This window comes from Peromyscus maniculatus, chromosome 4 (genome assembly GCF_049852395.1).
Source record: "Peromyscus maniculatus bairdii isolate BWxNUB_F1_BW_parent chromosome 4, HU_Pman_BW_mat_3.1, whole genome shotgun sequence".
NCBI classification, from domain to species: Eukaryota; Metazoa; Chordata; class Mammalia; order Rodentia; family Cricetidae; genus Peromyscus; species Peromyscus maniculatus.
The window spans coordinates 140,525,173-140,544,627 of record NC_134855.1 but is presented as its reverse complement, the minus strand read 5'-3'; the positions used below and the strand labels follow the sequence as shown (position 1 = coordinate 140,544,627).

Here is a 19,455-nt window from a genome sequence, read left to right as displayed (position 1 = left end):
AAGTGGGTGGTGTGTGTCCCCTGGATTAGGTGGCCTGCTAAGAGGTCCTCACTGAGAGGACTGTGGGCTTCACATGTGTCACACTGGCTGATGAGTGGACCTTGTTCTGCCACCCAGGGCTGCAGAGTACACAGCACTGTTGCTAGTGCCAGGTCAGTGTGGCCAGCAGCTGTCCTGAGTCTTCTCTTCTTTCAGGGCACTAGTGCATTCCCACTGGCTTTTGGTTTAAGAAAGAGCTAAAGAAGTGACACTGGCCACCTGCTGTGTGCCTGCTCTGTCCCTGTCACATTATGGCAAGACTTCTTTCCTGGGGTTGTTCATACAGTTAGCTCCACCCATGTCCTCTTACAGTCTCTGGGGTCTGGGGCTGCTGCTTGTCATCTGAAGTTTTTAAGTAGGAAGTCAAGCTTCAGGAGGTTTGATGACCCACCTGGTACCACTCAGCTGACAGGTGTCCGTCCATGCCGGGCTGGGAACTTGGCTGTGTTTGAATCTCATACTAACAGGCTGTCAGTGAGGTTCTACCCCGCACTTGCCCTGGTTCCTTATTCTCCCTCTTTTTAGTGAGAAAACAGTTACATTCTCTACATCTACCCAGAGCTCATCTCAGCCAGAACCATGGTATGGAATATCCAAGGCCTGTCTCAGTCAGAACCATAGTATATCCAGGGCCCACCTCTCAACTTGAACCATGGTATATCCAGGGCCAATCTCTCAGCTGAAACCATAGTACATTCAGGGCCCATCAATCATCTGGAACCGTGGTATATCTAGGGCCCATCAATCATTTGGAACTATGGTATATCCAGGGCCCGTCAATCATTTGGAACTATGGTATATCTAGGGTCTATCAATCATCTGGAACTGTGGTATACCCAGGGCCCATCAATCATCTGGAACCGTGGTATATCTAGGACCCATCAATCATTTGGAACTATGGTATATCCAGGGTCCAACTCTAAGCCAGAACTATGATACATCTGGGGCCCGTCAATCAACTGGAACTATGGACACCAGAGCTGTTTCTTGGACATGTCCAGCCTGTGACAAAGGCTTTAGTGGCCTATTTGCTGATGCTTCTCTGCCTAGATGGGCCGAGCTCACTGACTGGCCTGTGTGATTAGCTCTTGGCTAATCTTAGCTTCTGTCCTGCCTTCCTCTTTACACTCATGGCCAGTGTAAGCTGCCCCACGGTAGGCAGGCTCAGGAGCTTCCTCCTTCTAGGAAGGTATTGTACTGTCTGTGCCATGCTGTGCCCTTGTGCCCAGTGGACAGGATTTCAGGGTGTTTTTTGTTTTTTGTTTTTCCAACAGAAGTAGTTTACGAAGTGCAACAATTCCTAATTTTTTGTTTGTTTGTTTTTTTGAGACAGGATTTCTCTGTATAGCTTTTAACTTTGGAGCCTATCCTGGAACTTGCTCTGTAGACCAGGCTGGCCTCAAACTCACAGAGATCCGCCTGCCTCTGCCTCCCGAATGTCGGGATTAAAGGCGTGTGCCACCACTGCCCAGCCAATTCCTAATTCTTAACACTTAAGGGAAAATTAAAAGTCTGTGAATGTGGGATTTGCATCTGAGACTTGCTTTGTTTTTTGTTGTTTTGTTTTGAGTCAGGGTCTCTGTACCTAGCTCTGGCTGTCCTGGAAGTCTCTGTGTAGACTAGGCTGGCTACAGATTCACAGAGATCCACTTACCTCTGCCTCCCAAATGCTGAGTTAAAGGTGTGCACCACCCTGTCTGGCCATCTCAGGTTTCTTGAACTCTCTGGTAGCAGTAGCTCCTGGGAGAGGCCTCCTGTTTCCCCATGCTGCTGCTGCTGCGGACTGTGTGCCAGTGCTGCTTGCTCTGTATGGAAGGCCATAGGCTTCCCTAGCACTCTAGGCACACCAGAGTGTACTTTTACCTTGGTTCTGATGGGAAAGGTGATTGGGAGATTCCATAGCTGGGTTGTAAACCAGCTCCCAGTTGGAAGAGCTGCCAGAGTGGGGAAAGCAAGCGCCTGTGTTTTTCCTTTGTGGTTTGTGTTAGTGAAAACAAAACTACATTTATGTTTTGTTTATAGTGTGAAGATTAATTCTCTGTGCATGCTTTGAAAGCTAGGGACACATGAGCTTATGAACACAGGCTCTCTAGACGCATTTCCTGGATTCATCCCAGCCCTACCTGGAAAGTTCCCTGGCTCTTGTTTCCTGATCTTTATAGAGTCTGACCTTGGTTTCTGGCCTGCCTCACTTGTTGCTCATCAGCTAAACCACGTTAAACTTGAGCAGAGCCTGCTCAATTGCTGGCTGCATTTAAAAAAAAAAATTGTTATTTATTCTTTGTGTCTTTCACATCATGCATCTCTATCCCATTCATTTCCTCATCCCTTCATATCCTCCCTCTGCCCTTAGAACCTCCCCCCAAAATAAAATAAAATAAAATTTAAGAGAAAAAAAAGGAAGAAGAAAAAAAGGAAAAATCAATCTCGTCATGGAAGCTGTAGTGTGACAGAGTGAGTCACACAGTAAAGCCTCCTATCCATATATCTTTACTTGCACATGTTTATTGCAGAGAGTCATTGGTCTGGTCGAGGTCTGGTTTCTGCTACACTATTGATGTTGGCCCTCACTGGGACTCCTCTTGGTTATCCTGCTGTTGCCCTGTGTCGTGGAGATCCTGCAGCTTTGGGTCTGCAGGACCCATCCCTTCCATGCTCCAGCAGATCACAGATTTGGTGGATGTTGGGGTTAGGCCAACTCATAACCCTGGTTCTGGCCTGGGTAATTGCACAGTTGGTCAGCCCCCCAGCTCTCCCTTGTCCTCACCATCAGGGTAAGCTCTCTTGCATTGCCCTGGCTAATTCACAGCAGGGGCCAGTTCTCCCACTTTTAAGTCCTCAGGGTTGGTTCTCCCACACCTACACCTTCAGGGCCAGCTCTACTGTGTTGCCCAGGCTTGCTGTAGGAGTGCTGCAGTTGATGACACCTCTCTCGATCTACAACCTCAGGGCCAACTCTCCCACCTGCCTCAGGCATTGATGGGCAGGGTTCGGAGAGGGCTTCTCTCCCCTACTCATGGCTGGCTGTGTTCTTTAAAGCTATTTTTCCCACCTACAGGTGTTTTCCTGCAGCCAGTAAAGTACTGTTTTTGAGCTTTCCCTATTCCTTGAAAGAGAGATTGTAAACAGGTAGCCTCATGGCCAGAGCAGCCAGTAGATCAGTCTTATCTGGGCATAGTGTTTATAGAATAGCTCAAGTTACTTTGAGTTCCAATCTGAACTTCCCTGTAAATTCTGGATTTTACAGAAAATGGTACCAGTGCCAGCCACTGGATGTACTGCTGCTCTCCTGTCCCTAAGATTTTATCCCCTACTTCTCTCTTGACATTTCCTGCCTGGCCTACGTAGGCCTTCAAGTGTGTAGTCCTGAATTTAGTCTTGTTGCTTTTGGTTCCTCACATAGACAGTAAATGGCTGTACTGGTGAGATTTGTGGATCACTAACTGGCATCAGTGGCATTCAAACACAGATGGTTGGAGACCTGGGGACCACCTGCATCCAGTGTGGGCTTGGCTTCATCAGATGCTTCTGACTGAGCCCTAAGAGTGCTGCTCATGACCAGAAGGAAACCTTACATTTGAGTTGGCAGCAGAGTGTATCTGATGTCTCTCACAAACTTGTCACGTAAGCAAAGCCATTGGGTTACATAAACTGATGGAAGCTAGATCCTGTAGGCCAATCTTACAGCCTTCTGTCAGAGGCAGGGCCCCCACTCTTAGGAGATTCATGTCCTCTAAGGACAGGGTCCATGTTGCACAGTTCCTTTCACAAACCCAAACATCAATAGGCCTTGTGGCTTGATATTAGTCATTTGGGCAGTTCTCTGATGTTTTCATAGGCATGCAGTCGGGATGTGCATGCCAACCAGAAGGTTAGACATTACCACTTCTTCAGTCCAGTTTCTTGATTTTTCCAAGCAAATGAAACTTAAAACTTCCTGAACTGTGTTTTGGTGCTATTAGGATGGTCCATGCCCTCAGCCAGATTGCTGGCTCTCAAGAGAATATATAGAAAGGCTTTGGTGTCCTTCCGTCTCTCTATCCTTCTGTCCGTCCCTCCCTCCCTCCCTCCCTCCCTCCCTCTCTCTCTCTCTTACTCTCTTCCTCCCTCCCTCCCTCTCTCTCTCTCCCTCACCTGCTTTGATACTACCTGGGCCTGGGGGCCTAACCTGTAGGAATACATGCAGTAGGTTGGTGGGTAAGGTCAGGAATATTTAGATAGTGTATTCTCTTCTTTTCATGGTACCAACCTAAAAAACTGTTTAGGTCATAGAAACTGTGGGGGGGGGGAAGGAGGGGGTTAGAATGATGGTTCAGCGTCTTAGCGCTCTGGATGCTCTTCTAGAGGACCTGGGTTTGATTCCCATCACCCACAATGGTGACTCACAACAGTCTGTAACTCCAGTTACAGGGGATTTGTTGCCCTCTTCTGGCCATTTTAGGTATCAAGCATGCATGTGCCCAGACACACATGCTTTCAAAACACTCATACACACAAAAGAAAAGAAAAAAATAGAATAGGGGCCAAGGTGAAGACTCATCAGGTGATGGTGCTTGCTGCCACACCTGATGATCTAAGTTCAATCCCTGGGACCCACTTGGTAGAAGTCATGAACAGACAACTAATAGTTGTTCTCTGATCTTCACATACACACTGTTGCCCTTCCCCCAACTAACTAAATAAATGTAATTTAAAAAGAACAAAACATCACCAGTTCACTGTTTAGATAACTTCCAATATTTGCCTTACTTGTTTCAGTCTTAGCCTGTTTCCAGTCTCCTGTGTATTGTTTTTGCATAGTTGGATGTTTTGTGTTAACTATTTTACCATATACCTGCTATGCAGAGAAGGTAGAAGGCTTGCGCCACCACGGCACAGTTAGACTCAAGTTTTTTTTTGTTTTTGTTTTTGTTTTTTTGGAGGGTTTTTTTTTTTTCGAGACAGGGTTTCTCTGTGTAGCTTTGCGCCTTTCCTGGAACTCACTTTGGAGACCAGGCTGGCCTCGAACTCACAGAGATCAGCCTGGCTCTGCCTCCCGAGTCCTGGGATTAAAGGCGTGCGACACCACCGCCCGGCCCTCAAGTTCTTAATGTGGAGAAATTCTCTATTCTCATGATGTCTGAGTTTCCTTGTTGAAATCATTCGTTCTCATTGGAGGGAGTTTGCTCAGGAATGAGTGGAGTTCAGGACTGTGGGGGAACATGCTAGTATCTGCCAGTAGCACTCAACAGGCTGAGCCAGGAGGATCCTGAGTTCCCAGTTCACCTTGGCTGCACAGAAAGACCTTATCACAGAGCACAGCACAGCACTGCAGGAGAGGGAGTGCTGCTGTCATCTAGGGGTAGAGGTGTGCACAGGATGGCTCTAGAGTGTCACTAATGCCTGCCCACAGGGCCCTTTGGTGTTAAGTCAACTCATGCCTGGTACAGTAACCCCTGTGGGCCGGCAGTTGCTGCTGTGATAGGTCCTTGCTTCACTGTATAGCATGTTTGAGTGTTCTATAGTCTCATAGATACTCTTTCCAGTGGTTTCTGGGTGACTGTAGCAAACCTTTCTTTCCTGTAAGTGTTGCATGCTCCTAATATTCCTTTTCTTCTTCCACCAGATGAAATTAAAGCAGAAATAGAAAAGCAGAGGTAAGCAGCAGTGCTTCCTCCTTTTGGGAGTACAGCAAGTGGCAGCCATGGGAACCCCTTTCCTTGCATGTTTACTGTTACATTTAAAGGGGCAGCGCACACTCTGCTAGCACAGTGCTCACACGGTGGAACCCCAGTCTGGGCAGGTGACTGGCCCAGTGCTTGTGTAATGGGGGGATGGTGAAAGAAGGTCAAGTCGATGCCTTTAACCTTCTCTTGAGAAGGAGATAGAAGCCTTGTCCTGCGTGTTGAGGGGCAGCTGGCCTGGTGCCTGCTCCACATCTTGATGGTGGGAGCCAGCCAGTCAGAGTTTAGGAACATGGCCCTGGCGGCTGCAGCAGAGTCAATCCAGGACGCCAGTGAGTCCAGTTGTAAGTCAGAGCTCTTGCTTTCTGCACATGACATCCTGGGAGTTTCTTTCTCAAGTTACATGTAGTCAGCTTGTAGCCACATCACTCTGGACAGAGCTTGCAGCACTTTTAACTAAGCGCTTACAAGTAAAATGGGAGAATAGAGTGAGGGAGAGAGAAGCAAGCTTTTTTTCCTTTCTTTTTTTTTTTTTCATTTTTCCTCTCCGCCCTTTTCTGCTTTTCCAGGCTTGGCGCTGCAGCTCCGCCAAAGGCAAACTTCATTGAAGCCGACAAGTATTTCCTTCCATTCGAGCTGGCCTGCCAGTCCAAGTCCCCCCGGGTGGTCAGCACATCCCTGGATTGCTTGCAGGTACCACATGTAAACTTGGTGCGAGGGGCCCTTCAGGGCAATAGGCTCTCCCTTACCCACAGCCATGCTGCTCTGGCACTGAGAATGCCCTTGGAGGTGGTGGTGCAAGAGCATTCAAATTTTCCTTTGTGAAGATCTCATGTTGGTGGGAAGGGGTGGATCTGTGCTCCTTCACTACAATACACATTTTCCTCAGAAGTATATTATTTGTAGGTTGATTGTGTTTGATATACAGTGCCCCCAGCCTCATTGTTGATGGCATTAACGTGTACTCTCAGGTGTAGAAACAGACACATCTGATTATTTGTGGCAGTTCTGATCTACAGTTTCTCTGAGCATGAGCTACCCAGCCCTAAGAAATGCAGGCTTGGGTTCTCCAGGTCTCCAGTTTGGGCTCCCTGATGAGTATATAACATCATTTCTGTGTGTTTCTATTTAAAGACGCCTCTTTTTTTTTTTTTTTTTTTTTTTTTTTTTTTTTTTTTGTTGTTGTGATATATATTTTTTATTTTACAATACCATTCAGTTCTACATATCAGCCATGGGTTCCCCTATTCTCCCCCCTCCCACGCCCTCCCCTTACCCCCAGCCCACCCTCCATTCCCATCTCCTCCAGGACAAGTCCTCCCCCGAGGACTGTGATCGACTTGGTAGACTCAGTCCAGGGAGGTCCAGTCCCTTCCTCCCAGACTGAGCCAAGTGTCTCTGCATAAGTTCCTGGTTTCAAACAGCCAACTCATGGAATGAGCACAGGACTTGGTCCCACTGCCTAAATGCCTCCCAAACTGATCAAGCCAATCAACTGTCTCACCTATTCAGAGGGCCTGATCCAGCTGGGAGCCCCTCAGTCTTTGGTTCATAGTTCATGTGTTTCCATTCATTTGGCTATTTTTTTTTCAATAATTGAGTAAAACTGAAATTTATTATATGCCACAGTCGTCCTACGGACCTCCATGCTATATATATATAGCCTCTATGGTTCTATGGGTTGTGGTCTGATTGTTCATTTTATATCTAGAATCCACCAATGAGTGAGTACATACCATAACTGTCTTTCTGGGTTTGGGTTACCTCACTCAGGATGATATTTTCTAGTTCCATCCATTTGCCTGCAAATTTCATGCTTTCATTGTTTTTCTCTGCTGAGTAGTACTCCATTGTGTATATGTACCACATTTTTTTCATCCATTCTTCCGTTGATGGGCATCTAGGTTGTTTCCAGGTTCTGGCTATTACAAATAGTGCTGCTATGAACATAGCTGAGCATGTATCTTTATGGTATGTATCAGCATTCTTTGGGTATATGCCCAAGAGTGGGATGGCTGGGTCTTGAGGTAGTTTGATTCCTAATTTTCTGAGAAACCGCCATACTGACTTCCATAGTGGTTGTACAAGTTTACATTCCCACCAACAGTGGAGGAGTGTTCCCTTTGCTCCACATCCTCTCCAACATTGGTTGTCATTGGTGTTTTTGATCTTAGCCATTCTAACAGGTGTAAGGTGGTATCTCAGAGTCGTTTTGATTTGCATTTCTCTGATGATTAAGGATGTTGAGCATTTCTTTAAATGTCTTTCAGCCATTTGTAGTTCTTGTTTTGTGAATTCTCTGTTTAGCTCTTTAGCCCATTTTTTAATTGGACTGTTCAGTGCTTTGATGTCTAGTTTCTTGAGTTCTTTATATATTGTGGAGATCAATCCTCTGTCAGATGTGGGGTTGGTGAAGATCTTTTCCCAATCTGTTGGCTGTCTTTTTGTCTTATTGACTGTGTAAAGACGCCTCTTAATATGTATGGTTGGCTCATTAACATTGACTTCACAGCCAGCAGCATTAGGAGCACGCTTGAACCAAGTTGACCTAACACTGCAGTTCTGAGGCAGCCCCGGCGTCCTTGCTCCTAAACTCGGGGAAGCGTTTTCTCACACACTAGGGGGCATTCTAGAGAGCATAAAGGACAAAAGTGTGAAAGCTAGGCAGTAAAAACATCACAGAAAAGACACTTGAATACTGAGAGGAACCTGAAAGAAAGCAGTGTCACCTCCTTCCAACTCAGCTGGATTTGGAGTTTTCACTGTTCTGCACATTTCTCCAAGTAACCACACAAGTTCCACAGTTCTGATTTGGGGCTTTCAAATACATTCAGTGAGTGAGGAGTGAATGAGTGTGTGAGGGAGTGAGTGAGGAGTGAGTGAGTGAGTGAGTGAGTGAGTGAGTGAGTACATTTGAAAATGATGAGGCCTGAGCAGTTAGTTTCAGTGATGTCCTCCTAGATGACCTCTACCTGCTGAAGACAAGGGATGGATGCATAAGTGGGGAGCCTGACGATGTCATACTTAGTTCCAAGCCATACTTTTTGATGTTTGTTTTTCTCTAGGAGCTCCAAGTTTCTGACCACCTCTTAAAGCTTAGAGGGCAGTCCTATCCGGGAAGAAGTCTTGAATGTATTGAGTTGAACTGTGAACAGACTCTGTTAGGGTTGCTTAGAGAGTGTCTTAAGAGGTCCGTGAAGCCTCACACAGCCCCACGTTTCTTGAGGAAGGATGTTGTCATTGATTGCTTCTGTCTGCCAAGGCAGAGAACTGCAGAGTGGCAGGGCAGCCACATTTTTGGCATCCTCAGTCTAATATTTACTCCATTAATCTCTTTTCTTTAATACGCATGCACTTTAGAATTGATGACAGGTTTTTTTTCTCTTTTTCACAAAAGCAGTTCTTCCAAATGAAAAACCATTTCTTTCATTCCAGATCATTCTGTACAGATTGTCCTATGTGCAGCATCTAATGAGCCAAGAACTCTTCAATGGCAGACGCAGTCCTGCTTCTCTCCTAAAATAGTTGATGGCTGTGAATGTTTTCCCAGGAAATTTGACATGTTTAATTTTAGTTGTTTCCTCCCCATGACAAGATTTGATTGGGAGCTGGTCCTCATGCCTAACACATTGATGTCCTGAGAATGATAGCTCACACCCTTCCCTGGCCTATCACCCACCCCACCCACCCCCGGGTACCTCATTTCCATCACCTTGATTAGGCTTTATAGGAACTCCCTGAGGTGTTTATTTTCATTTTAGTTTAGAGTCAAGAAATCTGAGGCTTAGGTAATAAAGTGGCCAGCCCAGCTCAGGGTCGCCTGTCCTATAAGTAATGGGCTTGTTGGGTATGTAGGACTTCCTAATCCCACACTTAAGATCTTATCTGAAAGCTAACTCTGGTCTGTTGTCTGCTTTCGTGAATAGTTTTGTTGGAACACAGTTGTCTCAGCTTAGGCTGTGGTAATTGAGTCCTACAGAACACCAGGCCCTCTCTCATAGCTCTGGAGGGTGGGCAGTCTAATTTCAAGGCCTTAGCTGATTTGGTAAGGACTCTGGCTCAACTTGTAGATTGCCATATTCTCACTGTGCCCTAGTGTGTTAGAGTACCAGCTAGCTCTTGTAGCCTGAAGTCTGTTTAGCTCCCAAAGGCCCAACCTCCTAATGGTCACTGGGTTCTGGGACTTAAGAATATGGATCTGGGGGACAGAACTCGCAGTCATAGTAACAGAGAGATGTGTGTTTATTTGCTTACTGAGGCTGCCTTCCCACCATTGTAGTGTTGGTGAGTAGTTGTAGTAGAGACCACCTGACTTGTATGTTCTACTTGTATGCTCAGTAGAGTAGAGTACCTGGTTCTCTGTGGAGAGATGGCTGACCTCCTTTTCTTTTCAGGACAGGGTTTCTCTGTGTAGCCTTGGCTGTCCTGGAACTCACTCTGTAGACCAGGCTGGCCTCAGACTCAGAGATCCGCCTGCCTCTGCCTCCTCGGTGCTGGGACCAAAGTTGTGCACCGCCACTCCTGGCAGCCTTGGTCTTAACTCTCACCCCATGACCTGGCCTTTTCAGGGACGGCAGTAGTGTCTTCCTGGACTCTGCATGCATGATATTAAACACCTGGGCATTTGTTTCCCTCCAGCTCACTGGGAGTCTTGAGGCTTAAGGTGTTGGCTTCTGCTTTTGAATAGAATTCTTTGGAGTTTAATAGGTACACTGGGGTCTCTGAGTACATTAGTACAAGGCCTAAAGTGTGCTACCCTTTTTATGACTTCAGGAAGTGGATGGGCTCCCTGGGAGACTGAATGGAAAAGGAGCTCACCCTCTGCTGCCTTGCTAAGCCTGCCTGACTGGAATTTCCTGGCAGTTGAGGAAACTCCTGTCCTGGAAACCGAAGGTCACAATCTAGGGGTGAAGTCTGGTTTCGAGAGAAGTGAAGCAGCTGAAGTCACCTACATTGCGCCTTGTCATTCGAGGCGACGGGGACAGAGGTGCTTTAGGGTTTGCTTTGTGATGAGCACAGTTGGCACAGACGCTCCTCCCTGACAGGGAAGCCTAGAGACTTCCCTGCGGCAGCTTCTGCAGCACCAGGAGGCCTGTGCTCCTTTCCTTAGCACTTGGCCCACACTGCCACAGGGCAGGGCCTGTCTTGCCTAAGCTAATGTTTTCCTGGTTGTATATTCATTTTTTGGAATATATTTCAGTTTACTTTAGCTTAAAATTAACATTATGTATACTGTTACTAAACTTGGTTCATTATAAACATATAAAAATAGAATTTTTAAAAGGTCAAGATAAAAATTAAACACCAATCGTGTAGAGGCAGAGAAAGGTGGAGTTGTGTGAGGCAGAGGCCAGGTAGGACTACACAGTGAGACCCTTTCTCAAAAGCAACAACAGTGGGGCCAGAGAGACAGCTCGGTGGTTAAGAGCTGGCTGCTCTTCCAGAGGACCCACGTTCAAGTCCCAGCACCTATATGGTAGCTCAAACTTTCTGTAACTCCAGTTCCAGGGGATCTGATGCCGCCTTCTGGCCTCCACAGGTAGCAGGCATGTACATGGTGCACAGACATACATGTAGGCAAAGCACCCATACACATAAAAAATAATAATAAATACTTTTTTTTTTTTCAAGACAGGATTTCTCTGTGTAGCGCCGCTGGCTGTCCTAAAACTCACTCTGTAGCCCAGGTTGGCCTCAAACTCAGAGCTCCACCTGCCTCTGCCTCCTGAGTGCTGGAGTTAAAGGCATGCGCCGCCGCCGCCGCCGCCGCCACCACCACCACCACCACCCCCCGGGTTAAGCCACTCTTAATCTTTTTATGCTTATTGAATGAAGGTGCTTTGTAGCTAGTGGTGGAGAAAGCCACTCAGAAATGTTGCGAGCTTCTGCAGGGTGGCCACTGTCCTAGCACTTTGGTGGTTGCTCTGTGGGCGACCTCAGGAGCACTTGTCTACCTGTGTAGGCAAAGGCAGGAAGCACAACTACATACAGAACAACAGCATGTTCACATCCTTACCAGCTCCCTGGAAGTACAGTGTGCCTTAGAAGTCTGGGCCTTATGTCGGGCTGACCTTTAGAGTAACCTGGACAGTTGAGGAAAAAAAAAAAAAGATTCTGAGCTTCTGCCCCGTAACGTCCAGTTCAGTAGGTCTGGGTTGAGGTCCAGGAGACTGCATTTTTATGGACTTCTCTGGATGATTCTGAATCTCAGCCAGGTATAGAGCTCACCCTGACCTTTGTCTCACGGATCTCTCTCTGTGCCAAGGACCAGGTTGAGTATAAGGTGGCACAGGCAGGTAGCCTCTGAAAGGCAGCTTATCCACTGGGAGATGGCTAAAGTTGTACTCAGAACAGCTGTGCTTGCCTGGCTCCTGGGAGCAACTGCTGCCATAGGAGCCAGAAGTTCAAGGCCATCATCCCTCCTGTCTTATCTAGCCAGGCAGAAACTTGTAACCTTGGCTTTTCCTTTGTGCAGAAACTCATCGCATATGGGCACATCACTGGCAACGCCCCTGACAGTGGAGCTCCCGGGAAGCGGCTGATCGACAGGATCGTTGAAACCATTTGCAATTGTTTTCAAGGCCCTCAGACGGATGAAGGGGTTCAGCTACAAATAATTAAGGTATTTCTGTTTCCATGGTCTGGGTTTGGGAGTGTGGGCTTTTCATTTACCATGTGTTGGTTGGGTGATGTTGAGCTGGCACAGAAGAGTGGAAGAGTTACTTAGAGCTTCTGTTAGCATCATGATTTATGAGCTTGCAACAAGCCCAGAGGAGTAGGACCAGGTGGGCCCCTAGTAGACAGTCCCGCCAACAATGCTGTAATCACCTGTGAACTCATTTGCTTAAGATTCTCTGGGGATTCAGGGTTCCAGCCAACCATTGCTCTGCAGGTCTGCATTGGTACTCTAACATCAGAACCCACTCCTGTCTCTCGTCTCCCCAGCTCGTCCCTGTTCCATGTTTACTGTCAGGAAGGGCTTGACGTGAGCTGCTACCACCAGTGTGTCAGGAAGTGAGAGGGATGGATGAAGGCATCCTTGAAGATCTTAGATCCCGAGTATCTCAGCTGAGTGGGAAACTGGGAACCTTCTGTGTATTAGTACTCATGATTCCTGTGGGTGAAATCAGGGGGCTGTGTTTCGTGAGGGAAGGGTCTAGTTTTCATCAACCAATATTAACATTCAGAATATTCAGAGTTTGTTTGGTTTTGGGTTTTTGGGGTTTTTTTTGTTTATTTGTTTGTTTTGTTTTTTGAGACAGGGTTTCTCTCTGTAGCTTTGGAGCCTGTCCTGGAACTCATTCTATAGACCAGGCTGGCCTTGAACTCACAGAGATCCACCTGGCTCTGCCTCCCGAGCTCAGGGATTAAAGGCATGTGCCGCTGCTGCCGCCACCACCACCACCTAGCCTTTGGCTTTTTTCTTAATTTTGGTTTTTCAAGACAGGGTTTCTCTGTGTAACCCTGGCCAGCCTGGAACTCACTCTATAGACCAGGCTGTCCTCAAACTCAGAGGAGATCCTTCTGCCTCTGCCTCCTAAATACTAGATTTAAAGGCCTACACCACCACCAACCAGGATGGCTCAATTATTTTTAATATATATATATATATATATATATATATATATTTTTTTTTTTTTTTTTTTTTTTTTTTTTGACAGGGTTTCTCTGTAGCCCTGGCTGTCCTGGAACTCACTCTATACACCATCCTCTTGCCTCTGCCTCCCGAGTGCTTGGATTAAAGGTGTGAGCCACCACTGCCCAGCATTAAAAATTTTTTTTAACTAACCACTAGAATACCTACTTCAACATAGTTTAATTACTTCAAATGATGTGAATTTAGGGAATTAGCAATTGCTTTTTAAATCCCAAATAATAGGAATCTGAGTACTAATCATCCAGATGATTTTGCAGGACCATCTGAGAATTTAAAAAAGTCAGGCTAGGTGTGTTGGTACACATATGTGATCTTAGCACTTGGGAGACAGAGGCAGGAGGATTGCTGAAAGTTTGAGGCCAGCCTGTACATAACAAGTTTCAAGACACCTCAACTATTCTAGAAAAGTTTGGACAGGGGAACATGGGCATTCTGGAAGGTGACCATTTCTGCCCTGTCTCAGGCTCTTCTGACTGCAGTGACCTCCCCACACATTGAAATCCATGAAGGCACTATCCTGCAGACAGTGAGGACATGCTACAATATCTACCTGGCCAGCAAAAACCTCATCAATCAAACCACCGCCAAGGCCACGCTTACCCAGATGCTGAATGTCATCTTTACCCGCATGGAAAATCAAGTGGTGAGTGACAGCTGGGCTGGTACATGTTCTGCTGGTATCAGCTCCTGCATGTACAGGGCCATTGACACTGGAAAGTTTATCCTTTCCTGAGACTTCCAATTTTAAAACCAGAGGGCAACTTGAACATGGGTTTTCAAGTTTGGTCATCACATTCTAAGTTTGCTTTAGACTTACTTCCTTTTAAAAATTTTATACTGGGCTGAGAATATAGCTTAGTTGTAGAGCCCTTCCCTAGTATACACAAGGCCCTAGGTTTAACCCCAGCACCCAGGAAAACAGCACAAAAGTTTTATTAGCTGGTTGAAAATTTTTAAAGCAATAGTCTGCTGTAATTTTTGTTTCTTATTAAAATGCTAGAGCCATTTAGATGGACCCCTTCTCTATTGTGTTTTAGTTACAGGAGGCCAGAGAATTGGAAAAACCAATCCAGTCTAAACCTCAGTCCCCTGTGATCCAGGCCACAGCAGGATCTCCTAAATTCAGCCGATTGAAGCAGAGCCAGGCCCAGAGCAAACCAACGACTCCTGAAAAAACAGAATTGCCCAACGGTGATCATGCCAGGAGTGGCCTAGGGAAATCGAGCTCAGAAAATGGAGAGGCTCACCGAGAAAGAGGCTCATCATTCTCTAGTTCAGCTGAGCCTTCCAGGGGTGAGTGGGCACCTTCTGGGGTTGTGGGACACACTGGGAAGGGTGGGCTAGCAGTTAAGGAAAGCCCTGGGGGCAGTTTGTCTATTCTGGGCCTTTTTTTGGCCTCCCCTTTGCCCTTACTGCATGGGGCATGGCCAGTGAGGCCTGATGGAAGTCCTGGATGGAGCCACCTGCTGCTGCTCCTGTGGGCCTTATCATAGTAAGTGCAGTTTGGGGCCCTTGGTCTCCACAGGGAGTTAACTAGGTGATTAATCACGTTGTACTTGGCAGTCTGGTACCATGCATAGCCCCTGTGAGGGGCTAGAACACCAGATGGGCAGGTATGTGAACAGACAGGTCGATGGCTTGGAGACACCTTTGTTGTCTTCTAGTTACCAAACAAAATTCACTTTTTTTGTTTGTTTGCTTAAAAAAATTTTTTTTTGATTTGTGTGCACTTATGGATGAGCATGGATGGACATGCATGTGTCACAGGACACCTATAGGGCTTAGACAACAGCTTGTGGGAGTCAGTGCTCTGCTGAGGATAGGATTCATGAAGTCAGGCTTTTTTTGTCTTTGTTTTTGTTTTTCTCTCATGACAGGATTTCTCTGTGTAGCTTTGGCACCTTTCCTGGAACTCACTTTGTAGACCAGGCTGGCCTCAAACTCACAGAGATCCGCCTGCCTCTGCCTCCCAAGTACTGGGATTAAAGGCATGCACCACCACCACCACCACCACCACCACCACCACCACCACCGTCCGGCTCTGTCTTAGTTTTTTAAGTTATAAAGAAAAGCATTTTATTTTGACTCAGTCCTGGGCCAAGGTCAGGGAAGGAAGTGTGGTCATCTGGTGATGGCCTTGTTGCTGTCTGTCATGGTGATGAAGAGCATCGTGTGGCATCCTTCTGTATGTTAACTTGACTCTCCTGTTTGTGAATTAGGCTGCCCTGTACAAGTCAGTGCTGTGCAGATGGTGAACTGTATTGTTTGGCAGTGATGATGGTGGGGTACCTCTGCATGTTCGTACAGATGTGTTTTTCCTGCATTCCGTTAGTTCTGTCGGTGTGGAGCCTCTGGATATAGAGCCAACTGTTGTGTTTGCACAGGGCGCTTATAGGTATAGCCTGTACCCTTGCCAGGCTACAGTGAGAAGGAATGATAGGAAGACTCAGAAAAGGGGCAATCCTGCTGCTATTTCAGTGGAAAATCTGCAGTGAGGAAAGGGAGGTCCATGTTGATGTGGACATTTTATTGTTCTTTTTGGAAATGAAATATAGCGAAAGCTGTAGCTAATTAGAAGTGCTTTTTATTTGGTTAGTTGGAAATTTTCATTTTGAATTTAGTCTCTGGGGCCAGATAGGTGAAGGAATGAGCAGTCTTCCTTAGGAGGTACATGAATGTCTTCTCCCAGCACACTCACTCGGTGTTTACGGTGAGGGACAGAGGCTTGGGAGCTTGAGGGACTCAAATCCCCACCCTTGGAAGCAAGCCAAGCACACGTCTCCAGAACCTTCACTTTAGGCCCCTATTGAATCTCCTTGTGTGTGAAACAGTTCTCTCTGGTCTTTTTTAAAAAGAGCCGCTTTCTTTTTCTTCTCTTTCTCCCACCACTCTCTCCTCTTCCTCCTTTCCTGGACGGGGTATTACTTTTTAGCTCTGGCTTCTCTGGCACCTATTATGTAGACCAGGCTGGCCTGGAACCTCCAGAGATCCATCTGCTTCTACCCCTCTAGTGCTGGGATTAATGGGTCCTTTAACTTGTGACCTTTCTGCTTTAAACTTCCTGTAGTTAGTGATGCAGCCTACCCGCCCCCCCCCCCAGGCCTGCCTTCAGCGATGGTTTTACTGTTCTTTGTTTTGAGACAGAGTCTCAGTCTCTTCTCTCTCTGGCTCTCTCGCTCTCTCGCTCTCTCTCTCTCATCCTCCTGAGACTGGGTCTCACTATGTAGACCTAGCTGTCCTGGAACTTGATATATGAACCAAGCTGGCCTCAAACTCACAGGGATCAACCTACCTCTGCCTACTGAATACTGGGATTAAAGGCTTGAGTCACCATGCTTGGCCTGGCTTTAGTTTTTTTTTTGTTGTTGTTGTTTTGGTTTGGGTTTGTTTGTTTGTTTTTGGTTTTTCGAGACAGAATTTCTCTGTAACACCTCTGGCTGTCCTGGAACTCACTTTGTAGACCTGGCTGGCCTCAAACTCACTGATATCTGCCTGCTTCTACCTCCCAAGTGCTGGGATTAAAGGTGTGTACAACCAGCACCTAGCCTGGGTTCAAGGGTTTTTTTTTTTACATTTTTTTTTTATAATTTAATTTAATTTTACATATCAGCCACGGATTCCTTTGTTCTCCCCCCTCCCCCCCCACCTTCCCCCCAACCCACCCCCCTATTCCCATCTCCTCCGGGGCAAAGACTCCCCTGAGGATTGAGTTCAACCTGGTAGATTCAGTCCAAGCAGGTCCGGTCCCCTCCTCCCAGGCTGAGCCAAGTGTCCCTGCATAAGTCCCAGGTTCCAAACAGCCAGCTCATGCAATGAGCACAGGACCCAGTCCCACTGCCTGGATGCCTCCCAAACAGATCAAGCTCATCAACTGTCTCACTTATCCAGAGGGCCTGATCCAGTTGGGGGCTCCTCAGCCTTTGGTTCATAGTTCATGTGTTTCCATTTGTTTGGCTATTTGTCCCTGTGCTTTTTCCAACCTTGATCTCAACAATTCTCGCTCATACAAATCCTCCTCTTTCTCACCAATTGGACTCCTGGAACTCCACCTGGGGCCTGGCTGTGGATCTCTGCATCTGGCTCCCTCGGTCATTGGATGGGGTTTCTAGCACGACAATTAGGGTGTTTGGCCATCCTATCACCAGAGTAGGTCAGTTCGGGCTGTCTCTCGACCATTGCCAGTAGTCTATTTGTGGGGGTATCTTTGTGGATTCTAGTGGAGCTCTCTAGCACTTAATAGAAGCCAGATGTGTTACTTACTGAGCAGTCTTTCAGTTAACAATTATTAGCAGCTGATTCAAAGTTTTATGAGCAGTTCGCAGCTAAACAACACACACCTGCAAGCCTGCTTATGTCAGCCATCACTTTATGGCCTTTGGTCACACTGAGCCACCCGAGCCTCTAATATCACGCCTCTAATAACACACCTCCATGTCTCTTGGGTGTTGAATTTGAACAGGGTACTGTGAAGCAGACAGCACAGATTAGAAATGATCAGCATAATTTTATGAAGTCATTGCATCAGTGTGTTGGAACTAAATAGGAACTTAGAAATACCTAGTCATGGGCTGGAGTGGAGCTCCATGGTAGAGCATTTGTCCAATATGTGAGGCCCTGGTTCAATCCTCAGTGCCAGAAAGGGGAAAAGCCAGTTCTGAAATATCTAGCCTTAATGTTTACAGATCATGGTATAGATGATTATATGACTGGTAAGTGAGCAATTTGTATTTTAGTAGTTACAGACTTACTTTAACATGTATTGCTACAGTATAATTAGCACCTTTTACATTGATATTTGTGGGATTTATTGTTTAAGGTAAATTGAATGCTGTTACATGTGTGATGATATAAGTGGAGCATCAATGGGGCAAAGGTCATGAAGGATGCTGTAAAAACTCAGAGATTTGGGGAACTGTAATCCAGTTTAAATCATGGTTTTGAGGTAAAGAAATGAATTTAGAAGATTTTGGTTGTGGTTGGGTCATTTCTCAGTTTTCATTCAGGTTCTTTTTTGCTCTCCAAGAAAAGGATATGATGTCAGTTATCTCACTCGAGTGGATTTGGTTATGGGTGTTCAGTGACAGCTGAAAATGAAAATACTTAGCACTGTTCCCCAGAACCTCAGACCAAGCCAGCTCTGGCAGAAGTGACAGTGGACTGAGTCCTCCCTGAGGCAAGCGCTCTCCCACTCTTTGGTGTTGCTCATTCAAGATGATTGGTGCCTTTTGCTCAGTGCAGTGTTTTCTAACCTCTGATGTCACTTCCACATATCTAGTTGGAGCTTGTTCCATCCATAAGCTCTTCTCTGGGACTAATTTTCTAAAAAAATAAGCAATTAATAGTTAGAGATGTTGGACCTCTTACCATTTGGCAGAATAATTTCATCTGAAATGTAGTTAGTCCTCAAGTGTAGGTTAGAAAGCTCATGCTGAATTCTAGGCAGGCTTGACTCAGGGAGCCCAACATGGCACTCGCCAGAGCTCCATGGTCAGGAGCTTGGTGCAGGCACAGAGAAGCCCATCCTTAGTTCTGCCAGGATGCAGAGCAGCTCTTGCTCAGGGTTCGGGATGGGGTGGCTTGGGCTGAGCAGCTGGGTCTTAGGAAGGAGAAGGGGTCAGGCCAGGGTTTCAGTGCTGCTGAGAGTGAGACTTGAAATCCTAGCAGATCCTTCCCTTGAGTTCTGCATCTGAGGGGGTCCTCACTGCTTGCAGATTTGGTGGTGGAAGGAACACATTTGCACCTCTGCCCTCTAGAGCGGAACTCTAGAAGGCCATTGCCATAATCTCCTCCTTCCTTTCTTTTCCCTGGAAACACCCTGTGTGTGTTCGTGTTTGGGGTGTAAGCAGGCACTGATGAAGGAGCCCAGGAGGTGGTGAAGGACATCTTAGAGGATGTGGTCACATCTGTTGTGAAAGGTGAGTGGACAGCCCTGCCTTTCCTCACGCCTTCTCCTTCGTGGAGCCCCTCAGGAAGCATCTGGTTAGGGGTTCTCCTCAGTGAACTCATGGAGCGCTTGGAAACTGAGATGCTGCTGCCTCCCAGCCTGCACTTGGCACCAGCTGTGATCTGGTCACAGTAATTGGTTCTGTTCTATCT

General features: G+C 46.6%; 1 protein-coding gene across 2 annotated transcripts in view; it reads left to right on the top strand.

Annotated features, from left to right (window-relative positions):
• Positions 1-19,455, top strand: part of Arfgef2 (ARF guanine nucleotide exchange factor 2) — an 85,746-nt gene that overhangs the window by 11,341 nt on the left and 54,950 nt on the right. Inside the window, exons 2-7 of one of the 2 annotated variants that reach the window (XM_076571137.1) lie at positions 5,645-5,675; positions 6,272-6,395; positions 12,178-12,324; positions 13,823-14,002; positions 14,460-14,652; positions 19,206-19,274. In XM_076571137.1, coding sequence (XP_076427252.1) covers positions 5,645-5,675; positions 6,272-6,395; positions 12,178-12,324; positions 13,823-14,002; positions 14,460-14,652; positions 19,206-19,274 — 744 coding nt within the window. Of the gene's footprint in view, positions 1-5,644; positions 5,676-6,271; positions 6,396-12,177; positions 12,325-13,822; positions 14,003-14,396; positions 14,653-19,205; positions 19,275-19,455 lie in introns of both variants that reach the window. The other variant, XM_042276838.2, reaches the window with a different exon arrangement.